Here is a 20546-nt window from a genome sequence, read left to right as displayed (position 1 = left end):
AAAAATTAATAATGGATCGCGTTCTAACGAAAATTGTGTACGAACGTTCGTCATTCCTTGAAACTTCTTCAAATTCGAGCAACTTCGAGCCAAGCTTTATATCGATCTCCTCGATAGTTCTTCCCGTGATCACGGTACGTGGACATGGAAACATTTGTATCCACGAATTACAAACTTTTAAATTGGTCGGATAGACGTGGGGCCCCGTGTAATCCGTTCGACCTGTCGAAGATCGGTTAGTTGTCGGATGAGAAAAGGGGGGAGAAAAGTTAGAAAAAAACTTGGCTACCTCGAGACCAGAACCAGTCAGTCCTAGTAGTCGGCCAATCTGTCTGTCCGTGGCCCGTGGAACATCTTCTTTTTTTCCCTCTTCTTCTTCTTCTTCTTCCTCCTTCTCCTCCTCCCTCTTCTTCTTCAACCCTTAACCTGATCTCTCTTGGGTGGGCCGCAAACTTTTCTATATCCGGTTCCGTTGGAACACTCTTTGGCTCGATGCTCCTTCCTCCGCGTTTCGATTGAAATCAATTATACGACGCTGTGCGGCCAACTCTTCTCTCGCCTTCTCCACCCCCTTCCTTACCAATGAAATATTCATTTGTTTGCGCTACCGCATAGAGCGCGTAGCGGGAGGGGAAAATAACGAGAGATATACAATATACATATATATTCGGATCGTTGTTTCTTTCTTGAATACGTTCCCTCCAATCCCTTATCTGATAACATGGAAAGGAAAGAGGAGCTAAATTCCGATCGTGGAAAAATAAACGAAGCTAACGATAATATCCGATCCCCCGCGAAAATTATTTCGAAATCCATCCGGGAGATTTTATTTCCCCGCGGATAATAATAATTGCGAGATCAGTTACCGGAACACCGCCAGGCTTCCAACACCGAATCTCGAGAATACGTTTACCTAACGAGAACCCTCGAGAAGCCGAAACCTTCGAACCTGTTAGCACAATAATCTTCGATGCGCCAACCACCACCACCACCACCTGCTCTGCCTCCCTTCTTCCCTCGTCGCGAAAATTCCCTCCCTCGCGGAGGAAACTTGGAGGTTGCGCTTCCCTCGAGCGATAACCGGTGCCCTCCTCCTCCTCCTCTCCCCGCGTGACGCCAACTTGCTCGGTCGGGCGTCGGCCCGCGGTGCAATAATTATTCGCGGAAGCGGAATTCGCGGATCGAGCTCTCGTAACTCGTGGCGTGGAGTTTGAACGGGGAGCAGCCCTCCTCGCCGCTGAGGAAGGAAAGTTGCGGCGGATCTCCGTCCTTCGCCGGAAGTTGGCTGGTTCGCCGAGTGACGCGCCCTCCCCTTGTATCTGGGAGGGGAGGGGAAGGGCGTTGTTCGCCGAAGACGTTCACAACGTGGGCTGATCCGACAAATAGCGGCGCGATAACCACGTCGACGATATACTGCTAATAGCGGATTCCGAGTTGCCGCTCAACGGATCAACGCCGGCCGGAGATTAATTTTAACGCGCGATTCTCCGCCACGATTTATCCTCTCCCCTCGGGAGCTTCCTTCCCTCGAGCTTTGAACACGCAAATCGCGCAAATTACGGTAACGATTACGGGTTACATATTTATCGTAAGATGTTGGGTTTCTTTTTGGGATCGAGTTGAAAGTTACGTGTTAATTGGAAGCTAATAATGATTCTCCTTTCGAATAATTTCGTATGGACGATGAATAATGGTTAATGATAGGGATAGAGTAGGTTCGAATGGATGTGCAAAGGGTTGAAGGAGATTTTAAACAACGATGAGACGAAGTCGAATCGCGTCGATTGATCAAATGGGAGTAAAGAAGGAAGATAAATATTCGTCGAACGTATTCTTCTCTTCTTTTCTTCCTTCCCGTTTCATTATTAAGCAATTTTAGTCGTGTACCCGTTCGCCAAACTTCGTGTCAGCATACATCCTTCACGTTCGACTTACGAAATCGTGCTTCGATCTACGGAAAAATCTTTGAAACGATACGAAACTTCTATTGATGATTCACCATTACATTGATACAACGAATCTGGAACCCGTGTCATTGAATTTTGAAAAAAAGAAAAAAGGAAAAGAGGACAAGCACGAATATCATTAAATCCTCCGATTTCTAAGTCTCGATTAAAGATTCAAAGAAGCAGTTTCCAGTTAAAGTACCAACTGGAATCGCAAAGTCCACCCAATTGCCACACACCCAATAACCGGAAACGGATGGAGAAATCCGGCGAGTAAGCCCATCCGTGGCATCGCAAAGACCTTAATCTCCGCAAAGTGAAAACTAATTTCCCTCCAACCGATAAATCCAAGGGGGAGCCGAGAGATCGGCCGAATTTTTGCGGTAACCACGAATCGATTCCGCCGCCCGAGGCCGCTCCATAATCGGGCCAACCAGGATTAATTATTGAGAGGCAAAAGGTCGGTTCGAGAAGATAAGTCAGCAGTTCGTGAACCACCAACTCTTGCACACCAACGTTTGCGGCTTCCCTTTAGGCGCTAAGTGCAATTAAATCCAAGGGATTCCCAGCTCGATGACGATAAAATAACCGAAAATACAAAAGAACCGATGAATCGAAGATGAACGCTGTGACGAATTTCGCGAAGGCGAGACGGAGCAGACGATGGACTCTGAACGACGACGCGCTCTTTGAAGTACCTTGTTATTCCTCCTTATTTGCGCATTCGTTTGTCCGCGTTTCGCGGCAGACTTTTTAGATTTATATCGAGGAGAGCTCGTTGAAAGAACGAGAGAATTCGGTGGAAAATTGTTTGAAGATGTTGAAGGAGGGTGACAAAGGGGGAGAGGTAAAAATTTAGGAAAACGATAGGGAAGTGCGAAAAATTGTGCACGAACAAATTGGTGAATATTAAAATTAAATTATTCGTTTCGATCCTCCGTTTGAACGCGATCTCGTGATTTTGATTTCGATGGTACCGATTTCTTTTCACGTTTGAATTTTAATCTTACGCTTGGCGGATTAATAATTATTTTTGGATGAAATGATCTTTGCATCATTTTTTTTATTTACCACTTGCAATTTCTTTTGGTGAAAACCATTCCCTATCGATATTCCTCAACGCGTTCGATGAGAGATTGCGTCCCTCTCGAGTCGCCGTTTCACGATTATACTTTCTTATCGCTTTATAATCGAAAATCTTTCACAAGATGAAAGTAATTTTCAGAACATCGTTGCACGGTTGCACGGCCATTAAACGAGCCATTGTCTCCATGAATATGCGAGCATATTAATTACACGGGTCTGAACCGGTAGCGGGACACGAAGGTGGTGGAACGTTGACGTTTAGTAAGTAATCCGAGCCAAGCACCGCGTAATGATCGACGTGGAGGAGGAATTTCCGAGCAGCTGAGGGTACAACAGCGTCGTTCGCCCGGAGTTGGCGACAAAGAGTAGCGAAATTATCGATGATCGATCGATCTTGCTTTTGTCCCCGTCGAAAAGAAAACGCACACACAAAAAAAAAATCGTCCGTCGCATCCTTCCTCCGTTTAACAATTTTTCCACGAATATTTCCTCCCTCTCGAAGAGAAAAATGAAATGTTTAATTCGAGCGGCGAATTTTCAACGAATATGGAATAATCAGATTTCCCGAGTTCTCTCGAGTGTTGGAATTACGTTTCGTTCGAGGTAGACTCGGCGGTGATTAATTACGTTGAATTACGATAGGAATTAGATGATTGAAATTGACTTTGGCGGCTCGCCGGTTAAAACCAATTACAGAAACGCTGGAAACGCGTCGTTTCAATATTTGTTTCGTGGTTTGGGGGGCGCGGTACGCGGAAGCGAAGATCTCCATACCCTCGAATTATGAAGATTACACGGAAACGACGCCTCGTTTCCGGAAACCGATCCACCATTGAAACGTTGCCTCCCAAGATTATTACCGGCACGTAATAATTTTCCATGTATTTTAACGGAATACCAGGTGTTTTAGAGAGTTTCTTCTACGGGGGGAAATACGAGAAATGATTATCGAAATTCGAAGTTGATCGATCGAAGATCGAATTTAATCAGTTCACGAATATTACTATTCTTTGTTTCCAATTGTGAGCAGAGGAAGAAATATGTAAATGTATCGATAATTCTATCAAAATTGTTCAAATCTCTTCTTTAGAAACTTATTTATTTATTTTTTTTTTCTTTCTATTCGGCAAGCAGTATTCTTGGTTTCCAATTTCGATCTCGATATATATATATATGTAAAAAATGGTTAATTTGCGAATCGTTGTATGAGTCGAAATATGTAAATTTGGAAAAATGTGTAATTTTTTTTTTTTAACTTTGAATAACTTTTTATCGATACATTTCATATGGAAAGTTGCTCGAAGTGGAATACCTGCACCACGTAAAAGGTATCTATTACTGCTGCATTACGTGGGAAATTCAATCGAATCGAAGAGAGACATTTCATTTTATAGCGCAAGATAATAATGCGGAAAAATATTTTTATCCACGCCAGTTCGATGTCTATCTTGAATATTAATTCGATCCACGATTTATTGGAAGATCCGGTATCGAACCATTACTTTTTTTTTTTTTATGAATCACAATCTTCCCTGGATTGCAGAATCTTTAATTTTTGAATCAGTAGTGGCCGTATTTCGACTTCGTAGAATAATTTAAACACGTTAATCAGTCAAAGTGCTACTTTTACAGTTGAAATCTCATGAATTTTCTTTCTTTTTTTTTTTTTCTTTTTCTTCTGGTAATTGCAAGCCAGCGAACGTTTTTCTACGTTTTGCTTAATGTATTCCGATTCTTGCTTCTGTTATTTAACCTATTTACTTCGTAGCCACGTTCCTTTAACAACTCACGTTCTTTTGTCAACTTTTCCTTTTTCTCTTTCTCTTTCTCTCTCTCTCTCTCCACTCCATTCAATCTTCTTCCGCATCGCTCCATTTGCATCTTGAGAGCAACGAAGAGAGCACAATTAGGTATTCTATTTCTGTGAACCACCTCACACTAGGAAATTAGGTTGCACGTCTGAAAAGGGAACGCCTCGTGTCGCATCTTTTCATTCCACCCCATTTTACGGCTCGGCTTTTTGTCTCTCTTCCAGCCAAGAATCTTCCTCCATCCACCCGCACACACATACACACATGCATCTTAATTACCATCCGAACGAAAACGAGTTCGCCTAATTGCGACAAATCGTTCTTGTGCCGCGTCCACGCTGCAACGAATACGCGAAAACGAATCGCGAATAAATGGCAGAATTAAAGTTATTTAAAAAAATAACGAGACGATATCGAAAATTGCTCACCAACATTGTGGACGATACGATACGATTTCGATGTTTCGATACACTCTCGCCATGGTTTAACGTGCACGCGATATTTTCACTGTTCAACGAACTCTGGTGCGGATACTTTCACTATTCTACGATGCAGATACGATACTTTCAATAGTTTGTAAAGCTCTCTTGTACGGTGGATACTTTTGTGCAAACAATTCTCGCGAACAACGCAGCTCTGAGACACAGAATCCTGTTGCTATCCGTTGCAGCCCCACCCTTACCACGAACCGTGGAAAACTTTCGAATTCCGTGCGACGCGGTGCAACACGATAAATCACTTTTACCCGCGACAAAATATCGGAGCAACAATTCCACGAGTTCCGCAACGAATATCGATATCCCGCTCGTACTTTTCGCAGCCGCCTTTTCACGCCTCCCGTTTACACGAGATTTTCAACTCCATTATCTTACCTTGGTGTAAAAATAATCCCAGGAAAAAGCGCGAAAAAGAGAAGGAGAGAGGAAGAAAGGAAGCGTGTCAGGCTTTTATTTCTCTCTCTCTTTTTTTTATTAAAATACGGTGCACGCTTCGAACCCTTTTCAATCCCGCTTGCGCTCCTCGTCTTGCTCGCCTCGGCCACGGTTCGCAATTATCGCGAGGCTGAAACGTTTTGAAGGAGAAATTGTTAAATTACACGATAACGGGGGAGGCGTTTAACGTTTAACCCAGTTTCCAGCGTCTGCACGAGGGACCTGGTTTTCTCGATAGCGGTGTTGTAGGTGTACGTGTACATACACAAGTGTATACACGGTTTTAAGTTATTAAACGCGGATCGTTTCGATTCAACACGGACGAATTCTTTGTGGAAAAAATAAATCGAAAATGTGGAGTAATGGTTTTTATCCCTCCTCCCTCTTTTCGTCGTCCCTTTTGGAAGAAATTTGAAAATTGATTCGATCGTCGTTGAATTCTTCTCCTAGAGATCTCGAGAGGATTTCGAGGATAAAATTTTGTTCCTTTTTTTTCGAAGTGATAATAGATGAAGAAATTGTTATCTTTATATGTGCGAGATACATTTGGTGGGTCGTTGGAGGTTATAAAATATGAAGACGAAAATTGATACGAAGAAGTGGTGGAAGGTTTATTTTTAAAGTTACGAACAATTTGACGCGCACTAAAAAATGCCTGTACATGTACATATACCTCTTGAAACGAGGTAAAGAGATAAAAAGAAGCGTAAATTCATACGCGAAAGTTTCCTCCTGGTATTTCTATCTATTTTTATGACTTCATTCGGTCTATCTGAAATAACTCACAATCAGAAGATGGGTCGAGTATAAAACTAAAAATTTTAAATCTTGGAGAATCTTCGCTTCAATCTTGTCGCTTTATACAAATATAGATATTCCAATTTCACGATGTAACGCGAATTGACAAAAATATGAAGGAATGGAGGAAGGAAGCGAGGATGGATAAATAATAAATATCGATGGATGGAGGGAAAATGGGAAATGGAGGAGGGACAGGACGCGTGTAATCCGCGCGAAAATTGTCGGTATCCGCGTAATATCTCGGCAAATTATAGCCGGCGCCAGGAACGGGCGAGTCGTTCTCGAGCAATCGCGCCAGTATGCATACAATCTTAAATGCTTTAAGATGGAAATTAAGCGAAGATTGCGCGCATTTTGTAAAGCCACCCGGAGAGCTCTTGAATACATAATAGAACAGTGTCAACACCTGTTTCTGATTACTTTTCGCGGATCGACCCGCCCTCGAAAATTTCTTTCCCTTTCACGCGCCACTCGAATTTTATCGCTTATCCGTTGCTGGAATATGCAATCTTCTCTTATCTCTCCAAAAATTTTATATATATATATTTTTTTTTACAACTATTTGATTCATCCTCGTAGGCTCTCCCTGTCCTCGAGCACGATTGGTCTCTCTGTTGCAAAGAATCGTCTCTGTTGCACGTTCGAGCAAATTGCATGCAGCAGATAGATAGATAATAGTTTCGTAGGTTTAAAAATATCGCGTTATTCAAGAGTTGGAAGTTATAAACAAGATTGGTCCGACGAGACATTTAAAATATCTTATCTCTTCGATGATTAATTTTATCCCTTGTCTAATAGCAATATCGTTACGCGATAGCTCCGTATGACAATAACTGACAAGGAGACATTATTATTATTTATTACAAGATATATATATCTCTCATCTATCTACAACGTAATTATTCTTGGAATGCGAAATTGAACTTCAAGTTATATAAAATGTATGGTCGAGCGAAATCTTTGTTAAATTTTCGAACGGGGAATTAACGATTGATAAAAATTTCAATCGTTCGTGTGAACCTCGTGTAAATTTCGACTCAATTTAACTAATTATCAAAGTGGCGTTTGCAAAATCATCGTAGCGCCGCGTTGATTATCATCCATCGTCGAAATTGTTCGAAGAAGACTTTGAACGCATGATAACATCGTCCACGAATTCGATCATTCGATTATTTCCATCTAATTATATCACTCCGTATATTCGATCGAATATTCCGTCCGATGAAAATTTACAGGAAAGAAGGAATTCGTTCGCTCGTCTCGCAGAATCGCGAACAAGATGGTGGAATTTCAGGGACGATTTATCTCCAAGGTAATCGAGGACGCCGGTTATTATTTCACGCGACGGGCGTAACTCGATTCCACGAGAGAGAAGGAGAGAGAGAGAGAGAGGTTGAAGGCTATACGATAGCGAGAAGAAGCTTCTCCGACTCGGACTAATTCATGCAAATTGCTCCACCACGTGCAACCTATTTTTCTTTATTCGAGTTTAGAGTTATGACTATCGATTATCGACACGTTATCCATAACTTATCGATATAATTTTGATATATCGATAATATATCGTTAATGGATATAGAAGTGAATAACGATTTATATCCTTTCTTGTTCAAACTTATAATATCGAAAACACGCGTAAAAAATGTTACGCGTGTAATAAATCTACTTCGATTATTCCCGTTCAATAATTCTCAAGGTTCCAAGGTCCCAAATCCAATTACAATCGAAATAACCGTAAGAATCACTCCTTTACGTATGCAACTGAACGAACGCCGTCCAACTACTTCGAAATAAACCGGTAATAAACCAGAGTCGTTTCATTTCTCCCCTTACAAATAGAAACGCACTTCGGTTCCAGTTTTCTTTTTTCTCTCTCTCTCTCTCGAATTCTGCCAACCCTCCACCGACAGTCTCGATTAAATCCCCTTGCCCTCGAGTCAACCGAAACCAAAAAAAAAAAATAGAAGAAAATAAAAGAAAAACGCTGCTCCGCTCTCTCGTACTACGGAAAGAGCGCAAAAACCTCGCGAAGCTTTTTCTCGCGAAATCACCTTCGCTCTCCGGTGGAATGCTACCGTTCGCTCGGTTCCCCTTCGAGGAATCGTCAGCCGCGGAATTGCCGCGAGCCGCATCGCGATTAGCGAGGAGGAGAAGGAATCTCGATCGACTCGCTCGAAAATTACCGCCGGCTAAACAGCCAGCTCGTTCAAAGTGTACGAAAGTGTTAACTGGCCCGGGTTCAAGCTCTCTCCCTTCATTTTTGCACGCGTCGGTGTGCGTGCGTGTTGCGAAAGAGAAAGAGAGAAGGAGCGGTTTCTTCTAGCGCGGCAAATTATTAACAATCAGGCAGGTGTTTGCGCGGTTCTCGCAAGATTTGCTAACGAGCCGGCATTTTCGAGGTGCCGACTCGAGGCATATAATTATATGCTCGCCTCCATTCTCGTATGCGCGCCTCCTGATATATATATATATGTGTGTATGTACGCAGGATTATCTATAGGGTGTTCCAATCAATCGTGAATCGATCGAAGGGAAAGAAGGTTAAAGGCGTGGCGGTGGATTTTGTCGATGGACGTTAATGTTACGAGCGAGGAATATTTCGTTTTGTTTTGTCAACGTTTCGGTGAATTGATTCGAGATTCGTATTCTTCGGTTGCGAGATCGCGTTTCCTGTCGATGCAAGCTCGACGCTGGGAAGGGGGAACGATCTTATCGAGGGATTCGTGGCTATGAATATATATTCGTGGGCTTCCTTGACGAGCCAACGATTTTGTCACTTTTTATCATCGATTGAGAGTCGAAGAGAATCTGAAGAGAAGGATAAGTTTTTGGAGAGAATTCTTTTAACAGAAAAGAGATTGATTTACTCGCAGATAAGATACGCAAGGGAAGAAATTTGATTTCTAAAGAATGTTAACATCTGAAATTCGTGCGATTCGAGGTGAAGTAAGTTTTCTTTCGATTTAAAACTCAAGACTCTATCTGCCCATTTTTTCATTGAGCAGCGCATGTGCAAATGGTTTGATGAAAACCTCTCAAGAATCTTGCAGAAACACCGCGCACATTAGCTTTCAGCTGTACCCGGAACCAGCCACTTTGTGGCTGGTAACAGTAGCAAGGTAGCTTTCATAGATCGTTCCTCCGCAAATTGTTCCATCATTATCGGGAAGAGTAGAAAAATGTTACCGGTTCCGTCGATCATCCGCATCCTCCTAGAAAGACTACTCGGTCGAGAATATTTTCGAGGCTGCATCCACTGGGAGGAAAACTCGAGATGGGGGCCAACGAGCTCGTCCAACTTGGCCACCCTGTAGAGGAGTCGAGCGAACGGGGATGGCGTGAAACCGGTGGGTATGATTACCCACTTTAGTTAACGATCCTCTCTCGGCCCCGTGGCGGTTCCAAAAGGTCAGAAAGAAAACCGCAAGGAAGAAAGAAGCGAGAAGAGTGGAGCGGAACCTTGGAGAGCCTCGCATCCGGCGAGCCGTGGCCGTGAATTCCATCCAAGATTCGACGAGCGTGATGTTGATACACGACAAATGAACGAGCGGTCGATTTTCTTGTTGGGGAGAAAATCGAAGAGAAAGTAAAAACTTCGCCAAAGTTTCTCGAACAGAATGGAATGCGTATAATGGGGTAGTCGAAAGTTTGAAAGATTGTGGATGGTAGATGAATTTTTCTTTTAACTATTCCGCCGAACGTTGAAAGTTACGGAAACGTAAAATTGTGTGTCGCCCATCTTTTCGAAAATCGAGCGACGAACTCTCCCCGTTTCGAAACTTTTAAGATAATTGAATTGGGAGGAAGGAATCGATAAGGAAAGTGGAAGGTGAATCGAAAGTGAAGTAAATCGGATCGTGTTTATTAGAAATGAAAAGATTTTCCAAACTTTGTATCATTTTATAATGCTGACAATACGAGAAGGATCTTTCAAAATTTTCCGAATGCGTAACTTTTAATAACTAACTGAAAATATCCTCTCTCTCGGATTCTTTTATATTCTTTTTCCATCTTTCGTCTCTCTCCTTCGAATTATAACACACGCGAAAAAAACAAAATTCACACCGTGTCTTTCAAACATCAAGGTGCGAAGAAAGAACGTATTTCGCGTTTTTTCCTCTCTCTCCCCTCTCAGTAGTCCCTCCGAGCCAAAGGATAATTAAGTGTATACCACATTCGTACATGTGGGCAGGATACGTATCTCGAAAAAGTGAGCTGCGGCAACTACACCACGATAATGTTTAATTACACGCTCTCTTTATACCTCGTAATCTTCCTTTACTCTTTGCCTCCGCGATCCTCTCATCCCTGATCCTCTCCGCTTTGAAAACTCTCTTTCTCTCTCTGTCCCCCGCGCTCTATAATTCCGACTGCTCACTTTTTGATCTCTCTATGATTTCTCATTACCACCTGTGATCTCTCCGCATCGTGTAGAAACACTCGTAAACCCCGAAAATAAATTCACAGGCAGAAAGAACGAAGAAGTCTGCCATGTTTACGTCCATATATATATATATATAGAGAGAGAGATAATTGCTCTCTTTATGCATGCGTGATAACGAACGTTGATTTGTATCAGTTAACTTATATCGCGTTGTCAAGTCGAATAGGAAAATTTTCTATATGTATAATATATTCCTCGAACGAATTTAGTTAAAACGGGCGAAAATCTTCCGTAAACATAGGTCTTATTAAAAATTCAATTTCGTTTCAAGATCTACCGCGCTATCGTTGAACAACATGTTTTCCATGCATAGAGAGAGCGAGAGAGAAAGGATTCAATTAAGAGAAACGAAAAAAGGACGTGTTCGAATAACAAGGGGGGAAATATAGCATGGAAATTTTAAGTCGACGAGCGAATAATAAGTGGATTCGAGCTCGTCCTTCCCTCGCAGGCAAATCTGCTTTCACACGATTCGCATGAAAATAATTATTCCGATTGAAGCATCGGATCGATATAATTCTTCGTTTCAGAAGGAAGAGAGTTTGGAGAGATTCTCGAAGTGATTCTGGAAGGAGTGAAAGGAGAAATGATTTGCGACAGAGAGAAGGAGGGAAAATATTATTGGGGTAATGAGTGGCCCTTTGGTTTGACCCTTTTGAAAAGGGCCGCGACAAAAAGTTGAGAAGTCGCGTAAGATTCGATCGGGAGAATGGCAACTTTTTTATTACGACCGCCTTGGCTCCCCGAGGAGCCAAGTTTTCGACGATAAAGAAAAACTGGTCGGCCCGCGATCACGACGCGCGTGGAAAATTCGAGGGGCTCTAGTTTTCTCGATGACGAAGTGTTATTGCCCGACCGTCATATCCTGGGGAGGAAATATTTCGAGAACTCGTCGAAACATGGGTGTAAAGAGAAGAGAGAAAAGAATCAATATTTATCCTCGTTATCGGAAAATCAAATTTGAAAAATTCGATACAATATTATTCAGTATCGAAAAACAAATATATGTTATTTTTTACATTCCCCGATAATAATGTCATAATAATTTTTGATCCCTGGAGATTTTCGGCCGTATAATCGCGGATGTATTCCTCCCCAATGACGTAAACGCGGCGAGATTGACGCGAATACGCGACATTACGCTCGATCTCCATCGTATTTCAGCCCGTGCACCGAGTATGCAAAACGCGTGCACGCTCGCAAGCGTGAAATTACACGGCGCGAGTATCACCCTTCCCCCTCTGGGCGAGGGCACGAGCGCGTACAATGCGAGGAGGGGGAGAGGGACTCGCGATCGCCACGAAAACCCTTACTTTGGAATTTCGTGAATGGCAGACCCGGCACAATTAGCGTAATAAAGATGCACCGGTCGGATACGCCTACCCCGGATGGTTGCGAGGCTTTGATCCAATCTGCCATTTCGCCGATCTATTTTAGACTGCTATGATTTCGGTGAAAAATTGCGAGGAAGGGGAGATTTTGGATATTTATAAAGTTTTTTTCAAACTTGTTTACACTCGGAGCAAATTTTCCCAATCACCGACTCGATCGATGTAAATTACCATATATATATATGTATATATTGGAATCCAGCCGACAATTCGCATCAATCGACACATTTTTCCCTACCTTTTCTCGATTCGTTGGTCGAGGAAAGAAAGGAAGAAAAAGGGAAGAGAAAAATATCGAGGCGGAAGCTGTTCCATTCGCGCCGTGTTCCTTCGATACGAGGACTTTGAATGATAAATGTCTCGCACGGTTTGCGTGCCACAGCCGGATGCACTCGCGATGCACGCGTGTACATTTATTAGATGAGATTTATGCCGTTAAAGTATGGAATCGGTAAACGGATCGCGAATGCCGCTACCACCGAGACGCGGTGGGATGGGCTTTGAATGGAAGCTCGAAAAGAAAAGCTCGAGACACCGATACAGCTCTGCTCTTTTAATACTTTATGGGGATGCGATGTCGCGCGAGCATTTACATCGAATACCTTCGCAGTCGTGTTTTCTTGGGGAAAAACTTGGGATTTTTTTTTTTTTAACCGAGTCTCGGGTTGAATCGAGCAACGTCGATTCATGAAACCCTTTCTTGAAAAACGCGATTCGTATCTCGAATTTTTGTGTATCTGCGAATTGTTGCTTGTTCCTTTGAAACCTTTTTCTCTCTCTTTGTCTCGCGATACGCTTTCGCGCGAAGAGAAAAATGTTTTACGAAATCGGATTTTTTTTAAAGAGAATAAGAATTCTTCTAATCAATCTTGGATAAGCGAGGATGTGATGTGAGCAATGGAAGAGGAAATAAAGGAAAATTGGCAGGATATAATTAGGACTCTTCGCGAGTCGCGTTTCCAATTTCTTTCTTATTTTTGTTTTTTTTTTTTTTCATTGTGATAGACCGCTTTAACTAGCTTTTCCTCGTTTGACCGGCGAGTTTATCCGTTTATTGACGGAGGAAAAAGTAGAAGAAGCAAGTACAACATTTCGAATTAAAAATAAACGCGTGTCAATTAAACGATATTCCGCCGAGACACGGTTTTTACCTTCCTTGTGCATACGTACATACATATACGTGTGTGTGTGTACACATGTAAGTCCGATAATTAATCTCAACGATCGAACAACGTTTTCATATAATTTCATCATTACATCCGACTTGACGCGTGCACGAGACAGATTCGATGGCAATAATTAAAATCTCTCGGATCAGCGAACTGAGCGCGGTGGACCGAGCTCCGATACCTGGTGTCTCGTTTTAATCCGGCCGATCTCGACGAAATCTTGGCCAGAAAATATCGATCGCCGACTTGCCTTCTTTTCGTTTCAAACGACGATCGTGAAACGTATAAAAATTCAACGTTCGTTTGCCCCTATTTAAATTTTCCCTCTTTTTTATTCTAATATTCGGAATAGAATATGGGGTATTTAGGTGTCTACGTTAGAATGTATATAAATAGAGATGGGGATAAAAATATGGAGAAGCGTGTCGATGAACAATTACGATGACGTTGAAATTAGAATGGAAGAATATATTGATATCTATTGCACGGTCTACGAATGTAACGTACGCGTGAAATGACGATAAACAAGGATAAATTGCGAAGGTGGAGGTAAAACGTATTGGAGCGTTGAATAATCGATGAATAATTATATAGAGATGGTTATAATTAATTGATATTAGAATAGAGGAATACCTTGGTGGATGCAATGATGGTGATGGCCCTCTTGAGCGAGAGAAAAAAACAAAGATAAATAAACGAATATCGAAGAGAAATTCGTCGAAGCAATTGCTTGAAATCCGTCCCGATAACGGCATTATCTACAGCTCGTTTAATTAAACGACCCTATAGGACTGGGAACGGGAAAGCTCGCACGATTTCCCGGAAATTAAAATAAACATGGCGGCTCGTCCATTGCAAACGTTTGGAAAATCAATTTCCGATCTTTTTACCGATCCGTAGATCTGTTATGAGACAAAAAAAAAAGAAAAAATACAGAATAGAATGAATTAAAAATTACGTTACAGTTACTGATTGAACGACGAAATGAAAGGGGAAGCAAAAGAGGATGAAAAAGTACACCTATCTAATATACGTAGAAAAAATTTTTACAATTATCCTAATGTAATTTCTTTTTTTTTTTAGCTTAAATAACGGATGCAGTTACATTATATATTCTCCATCGTGATTCCATTTATCAAACATTTATCGTACGTAGATAATGAAAAAAAAAAAAGAAGTATCGTTCCATCTAGAGATCGAAATTGGACTTTGCAATTTTCTCCACAACTTTCATTTCCTATGAAAACTAGGCAAATCCATCGAATCGAATAGAATAGAAAAATCGTCCAACCAATTAGTTAACGTCCACCCGTTAAAGTAGAAATCCTGGAAGATTTCTTTTTCTTTCTCGAACTTCCTGTCACGACGATAAATTAAAAAAAAAAAAAGAAAAGGGAAAGATGACACGAAGGCAGATACGCTTCCGGTTTCACAGAAAAGTTACAAGCTACCGAGCGCGAAGAAGACGAATCACGGCTGCTTTGCATGCGATGCATCGATACCAGCCGAAGGAAATAACTCGGAGTGTGTACGACGTCTTTAAAGGTTTCGTGGCGGGAATGTTAATGGGTTAGAAATATGCCCACTCTGTTGCTCTTCGAATTGTCAGGACGAATAGTTAGGGCGGGAAGAGAAAAAGGAGGAAAGGCGGCGGTGTCCGTTTCCCTCTTGAAGCCGAAGAAACTTTGATCGTTTCGTGAATGGAATTTCGCATTCGCGAATTCATTTTTATCGCGAAAAACTTGTCGTCGTATTATAAGTTAAAGAGCGTTATAATTTTCGATTTCGAATTTTAATTAGAGACGATAAGGAAAATTGAAACGATAGGAAAAGATTATGAGACACTCGAGAGAGAACTTATTTCTTAGATTTTTCTATAATTTCGTTTCTCTCTCGTGTTTATAATAAGACGAAAAGGAAATATGAATATAAAATATGAATATTCGATTGTTTGTCATCGTATAGAGATAATATATCATTTTAAAGATATCAAAGGTATAACGGAGATTAACGATTGATATAATCCGTGATCTGATTAAAGCGAAAATTTTTGTAGGAAGTTCGTTTATCTTACCATCGATGTCGAGCTGGTCAACAGAAATGTTCGATCAAAATTCGTCGCCATCGAATTGCCTAACTAATTCTTTATCTTTCCGTGAACCGATATCACGACTATTATTCAAACGAAAACACGGAACATTCTCGTCGTTTTGATCCGACATCCATATCGGAGACAAATAAAGCCGGGAGAAAAAGAAAAAGAAAAGAGGGAGGGAGAGAGAAAAAAAGAAATAGTAGAAAGAAAAATGAGAAGTAATCGCGATGCAACGATTTTCCAGTCGATCGGTCCCTCCTTTGTATTGACTTTCCCCGATCGGGGATGCGCCCGAATAAAACCGAGGAGGAGAATCCCGTTCGATTCCTCCGCCCATTATTACAGCCTTTTGGGTCCAATAACTCTTCCACTCTCACTTGTTGCTGTACCCTTCCATTCCCTTTTCTTCCACCTTTCTCCCTCCGATTTTTCACCGTCGAACGAGCAAAACGATCAAAGATCGATCGACGAGGCCCTTAGAAAGAAAGGAGGGCCTTTTTTTTTTTAATTTCGAAAGTTTCGCGACGATACAACGATGGTAATCCCGCGATTTCCCTGTTTTTCCTGTTCTCGTTTCGGACGGAGGAAAAGTTTTTGGCGCGAGAGAAACACAGAGGATCGATGTTGAACGGAGTGGAAAAATATTCGAGAGAGGGAAGTTTGGATTACGCGATTATTTTTCTGCTTTTTATATATCTTGTGTGGTTTGATTTGAATTGTTGAAACAGTGCTATAGTTTATAGCTAGAAAAATAATTGTAAATAACCTCTTTACGTAAACGCGAAGCGATGGTTCATAGGAATCGGGATGAAACGAAAACCGGTGTTCAAAAACTTGGATAAATCGGGGAGGTGTTGCGATTGACCGATGAAATATTCAAGAAAGTGGTACAAGTAGGCCGGAAGATCGGCCGGGAGAATGAATTTTTCAATGGGTCGATCAGGTTCATCCACGATACCCGGCCTCTCCCGATATCGGTATCCGGACCATCCATACAAATCGGATCTCGCCAAATTGCCGTACAATTTCCACAGACGTGGCCCTGATCTCGCGTGGAAAATCTAGGCCAGAGAATGAGGGGAAAAAAAAAAAAAAAAAAAAGAAGAAGAAGCGGAAGACGTTTCCAGACACACCGGTTGGATGATGAAGCGAATCAAGTAACAGCGGTGGGTGTTACGTGCGATGCAATCCTAAATCCAACGAGAGGAGTTTCCTGGAAACGCGTTAGCAACGAAACGAAACTGTCTGTGCCTCGAATTTTCAAGCGTGGCCGAATTATATCCCTGTCACGGAATCAATAGCGTAGAGAAAATACGTAAGCGATGACAGGGACGAGGTAAAGGAGAGGCGGGGGTGTAAAGGAGACGATGTTGTTACGCGTCTTCGTCGCCGCTCGTGGGAATTTTAATTCTCGAGGGTAGAAGGGTAACTGGCGAGTTTAGAGATGACGGACGGCTGGTATCTTTTGTATTGGAAATTCGGAGCAAAAAGAGAGAGGGTGAATCGATTGAGACAGGAGGGAGAGAGAGAAAGATAGAGAGTAAAAGTTTATTTAAAAATGCTAGGTTATTAAAAAGGATAAGTTAATTACAAAATTTTGTAATACATTAGATCACGTTAAAGCTTGGAGGAGAACGTCGATTCGGTTGTTACAAATTGTTGCGTCTTTCTTATTCTATTCGTACTTAATCATCGACGAGATATATTACCGAGCTAATATACAGAGCTAATTTTCTATTAATTTATATCTCTCATCGATCAAAATCTCATCAGAATCAAGATTGGATCCATTTCCACCACAATCGATTATTTTCAGCCTTTTCGCCGGACTTGTATCGTGGAACACGTGATTCCACGCTATTTGAATTAGAGTTTATCGATTCGTCTGATTCGGTACTTGCTTCTTCGCTGCTCTCTTCAGAGCTGGTTGTCGTCTTTGGTTCGGTGTTTGTTGATTGTTCGGTCCACGGTGTACTGGTTGCTTCAGGACTCGTTGTCGTCTCTGGTTCGGTGTTCGTTGATTGTTCGGTGGTCCACAGTATGCTGGTTGTTTCAGGAGTCGTCGTCTCTGCTTCGGTGTTCGTTGATTGTTCGGTGGTCCATGGTGTACTGGTTGTTTCAGGAGTCGTCGTCTCTGCTTCGGTGTTCGTTGATTGTTCGGTGGTCCACGGTGTGCTGGTTGATTTAGAAGTCGTCGTCTCTGGTTCGGTGTTCGTTGATTGTTCGGTGGTCCACCGTGTACTGGTTGTTTCAGGAGTCGTCGTCTCTGCTTCGGTGTTCGTTGATTGTTCGGTGGTCCACGGTGTGCTGCTTGATTTAGGAGTCGTCGTCTCTGGTTCGGTGTTCGTTGATTGTTCGGTGGTCCACGGTGTACTGGTTGTTTCAGGAGTCGTCGTCTCTGGTTCGGTGTTCGTTGATTGTTCGGTGGTCCACGGTGTACTGGTTGTTTCAGGAGTCGTCGTCTCTGGTTCGGTGTTCGTTGATTGTTCGGTGGTCCACAGTATGCTGGTTGTTTCAGGAGTCGTCGTCTCTGCTTCGGTGTTCGTTGATTGTTCGGTGGTCCACGGTGTGCTGGTTGTTTCAGGAGTCGTCGTCTCTGCTTCGGTGTTCGTTGATTGTTCGGTGGTCCATGGTGTACTGGTTGCTTCAGGAGTCGTCGTCTCTGGTTCGGTGTTCGTTGATTGTTCGGTGGTCCATGGTGTGCTGGTTGTTTCAGGAGTCGTCGTCTCTGGTTCGGTGTTCGTTGATTGTTCGGTGGTCGACGGTGTGCTGGTTGCAGGAGTCGTCGTCTCTGGTTCGGTGTTCGTTGATTGTTCGGTGGTCCACGGTGTGCTGGTTGCAGGAGTCGTCGTCTCTGGTTCGGTGTTCGTTGATTGTTCGGTGGTCCACGCTGTACTGGTTGTTTCAGGACTCGTTGTCGTTTCTGGTTCGGTGTTCGTTGATTGTTCGGTGGTCCACGGTGTGCTGGTTGATTTAGGAGTCGTCGTCTCTGGTTCGGTGTTCGTTGATTGTTCGGTGGTCCACGGTGTACTGGTTGTTTCAGGACTCGTTGTCGTTTCTGGTTCGGTGTTCGTTGATTGTTCGGTGGTCCACGGTGTACTGGTTGTTTCAGGACTCGTTGTCGTGTCTGGTTCGGTGCTCGTTAGTGGTTGTTCAGTTGTGGTACTCGGTGTGGTGGGTTCGGGAAGTTTGGGAACAGCGAATACGACAACCTTTAAAAACATGCCCCAACTAGGCAATCCGATCCCAAGTACGACGATCGATGAAGTGCCAATGCTACCTTTAATAGGTATTATCTTCACCACCTTTGGATTCAAGCTTACCACGCTGAAGTATGAGATTACGTGATCGGATGGCGCGGTTGCACCGATCGTAACAGTGTGGCTGACGCCTGTTATCGATGGCTGGAATGGAAAGAAAGAAAGAAGAAAAGAAAATAAAACCTACATAAAATATGAGACCTTGGAAAATTTGTTTGTCGTGATTCGTTTCCTCAGATTGTTATCTAATCGAATCTATAAATATATAATCGATCGATATCGATGAACTATCGAATTAGAAAAACGAATATCTCACCTTGATGATGGTTCGATTCTGGAGGATTAACTCGCCGGGCAAACGTCTGCCAAGAATCAGATTGTTACCCCATACGCAGCAGATGAGAGACAGGGAAGCGAGCAGAAAAACGTAGGCGCGCATCTTGATATAAATATTCTATTCTATTCTATTATCGGTAATATTACCGATGATTGACGTCTCAAATGTGCCATGCAACTTGCTCGCGACACCTTATATATAGCTTTCTCTTATCAACAGCCAAACACAATTCCTCGAAGATTGACCGATTACGTTATAACTCGTAGATGACTATCATCAGAGTAATGACAACGACTTATGTAACTTATGATATTTGCCTTTCGTTTTCGTCATTTGTACTCTGTTAATTAAAACTCGTTGACTAATACTTCCTTCCTAGATGTTCGTCACGTATTTATTCTTTGCTCTAAGCTAATTGTTTGAGCGCATATTATATGCGTAATTTCTATTCCGCGTGATACGATATCGATACAGATACAAGAAAATATCTAGTCAGAAATAAAAAAGGAAAAAGAAGGAAACGATGGATCTCCGTTTAATTGTCGAAACAATTTGTCTAAATTCCTCTAATACCATAATCGATATATTATTGACATTAAGAAAATGGAAATCCATCTAGGAAATCAACGAGGAAGAATCACAAATTGATGAATTTATTTCCGGATTATCAGAGGAAACCATAACTTCCGGATTTATATCTTCCGAGATTTTTATCTCTTTGAGACAACATAACGTGTCATCATCTCAACTATTCATTGTCTCGTTTGATAAATCGAAATACATGCAACAAATTAAAAAGAGCTTTGGAGGTTGCGATGATTTGATAACACGGCCATGGATATTAATCGTCGACTAAAATTATCGAGAAAAAGAAAAGACTAGTAATACGATGAAAAACAAGCTTCTATATATATATATACATAGTTGGAATACTTTATAAGCCTCGTGAAACATAATACAGGAATAAAAATAATCTCGATCACGATCGATTATCGATACGATGGTAATAAAACGATGCACATTACTTATCTTTTTATCATAACTAATACCTATTAATTTTCGTGATAATCGATCTTTGCATTGTACTATGATCTCTGACGAGATTCTACCATCGATATATCGATCGATCACGCGTGATCCACTGGAAGAAGGTTTATAAGATTTCTTTATATCACGAAAATAATTAAATAAGTCTATGATCAATAACAATTTTTTCAACAACGATTTCACGTTCGAAAATTATCGTTATCATCCTCCGTTTCAAAACAGATTTT

At 41.9% G+C, this 20546-nt stretch overlaps 2 protein-coding genes and 1 long non-coding RNA gene across 6 annotated transcripts in view; 1 reads left to right on the top strand and 2 right to left on the bottom strand.

Annotated features, from left to right (window-relative positions):
• LOC108001153 (zinc finger C4H2 domain-containing protein) overlaps nt 1-20546 on the top strand; it is a 243898-nt gene that overhangs the window by 66877 nt on the left and 156475 nt on the right. The gene's annotated exons all lie outside the window — the stretch shown is intronic.
• LOC133666861 (uncharacterized) lies at nt 4295-6057 on the bottom strand. Its single transcript, XR_009831620.1, has 2 exons — nt 5272-6057; nt 4295-5181 (listed from the first exon to the last, which is right to left on the bottom strand). It is a non-coding gene; the product is annotated as an uncharacterized LOC133666861 (long non-coding RNA).
• LOC108001152 (mucin-2-like) lies at nt 17210-19727 on the bottom strand. Its single transcript, XM_017062027.3, has 2 exons — nt 19252-19727; nt 17210-19079 (listed from the first exon to the last, which is right to left on the bottom strand). The coding sequence occupies exons 1-2, from the start codon at nt 19372-19374 to the stop codon at nt 17451-17453; spliced, it is 1752 nt and encodes a 583-aa protein (XP_016917516.2). The 5' UTR covers nt 19375-19727; the 3' UTR covers nt 17210-17450.

Source organism: Apis cerana, linkage group LG10, assembly GCF_029169275.1.
Source record: "Apis cerana isolate GH-2021 linkage group LG10, AcerK_1.0, whole genome shotgun sequence".
In the NCBI taxonomy this organism is placed as follows: Eukaryota; Metazoa; Arthropoda; class Insecta; order Hymenoptera; family Apidae; genus Apis; species Apis cerana.
Note: the sequence above shows the minus strand (reverse complement) of the source record. Positions and strands in the feature narration are given on the sequence as shown.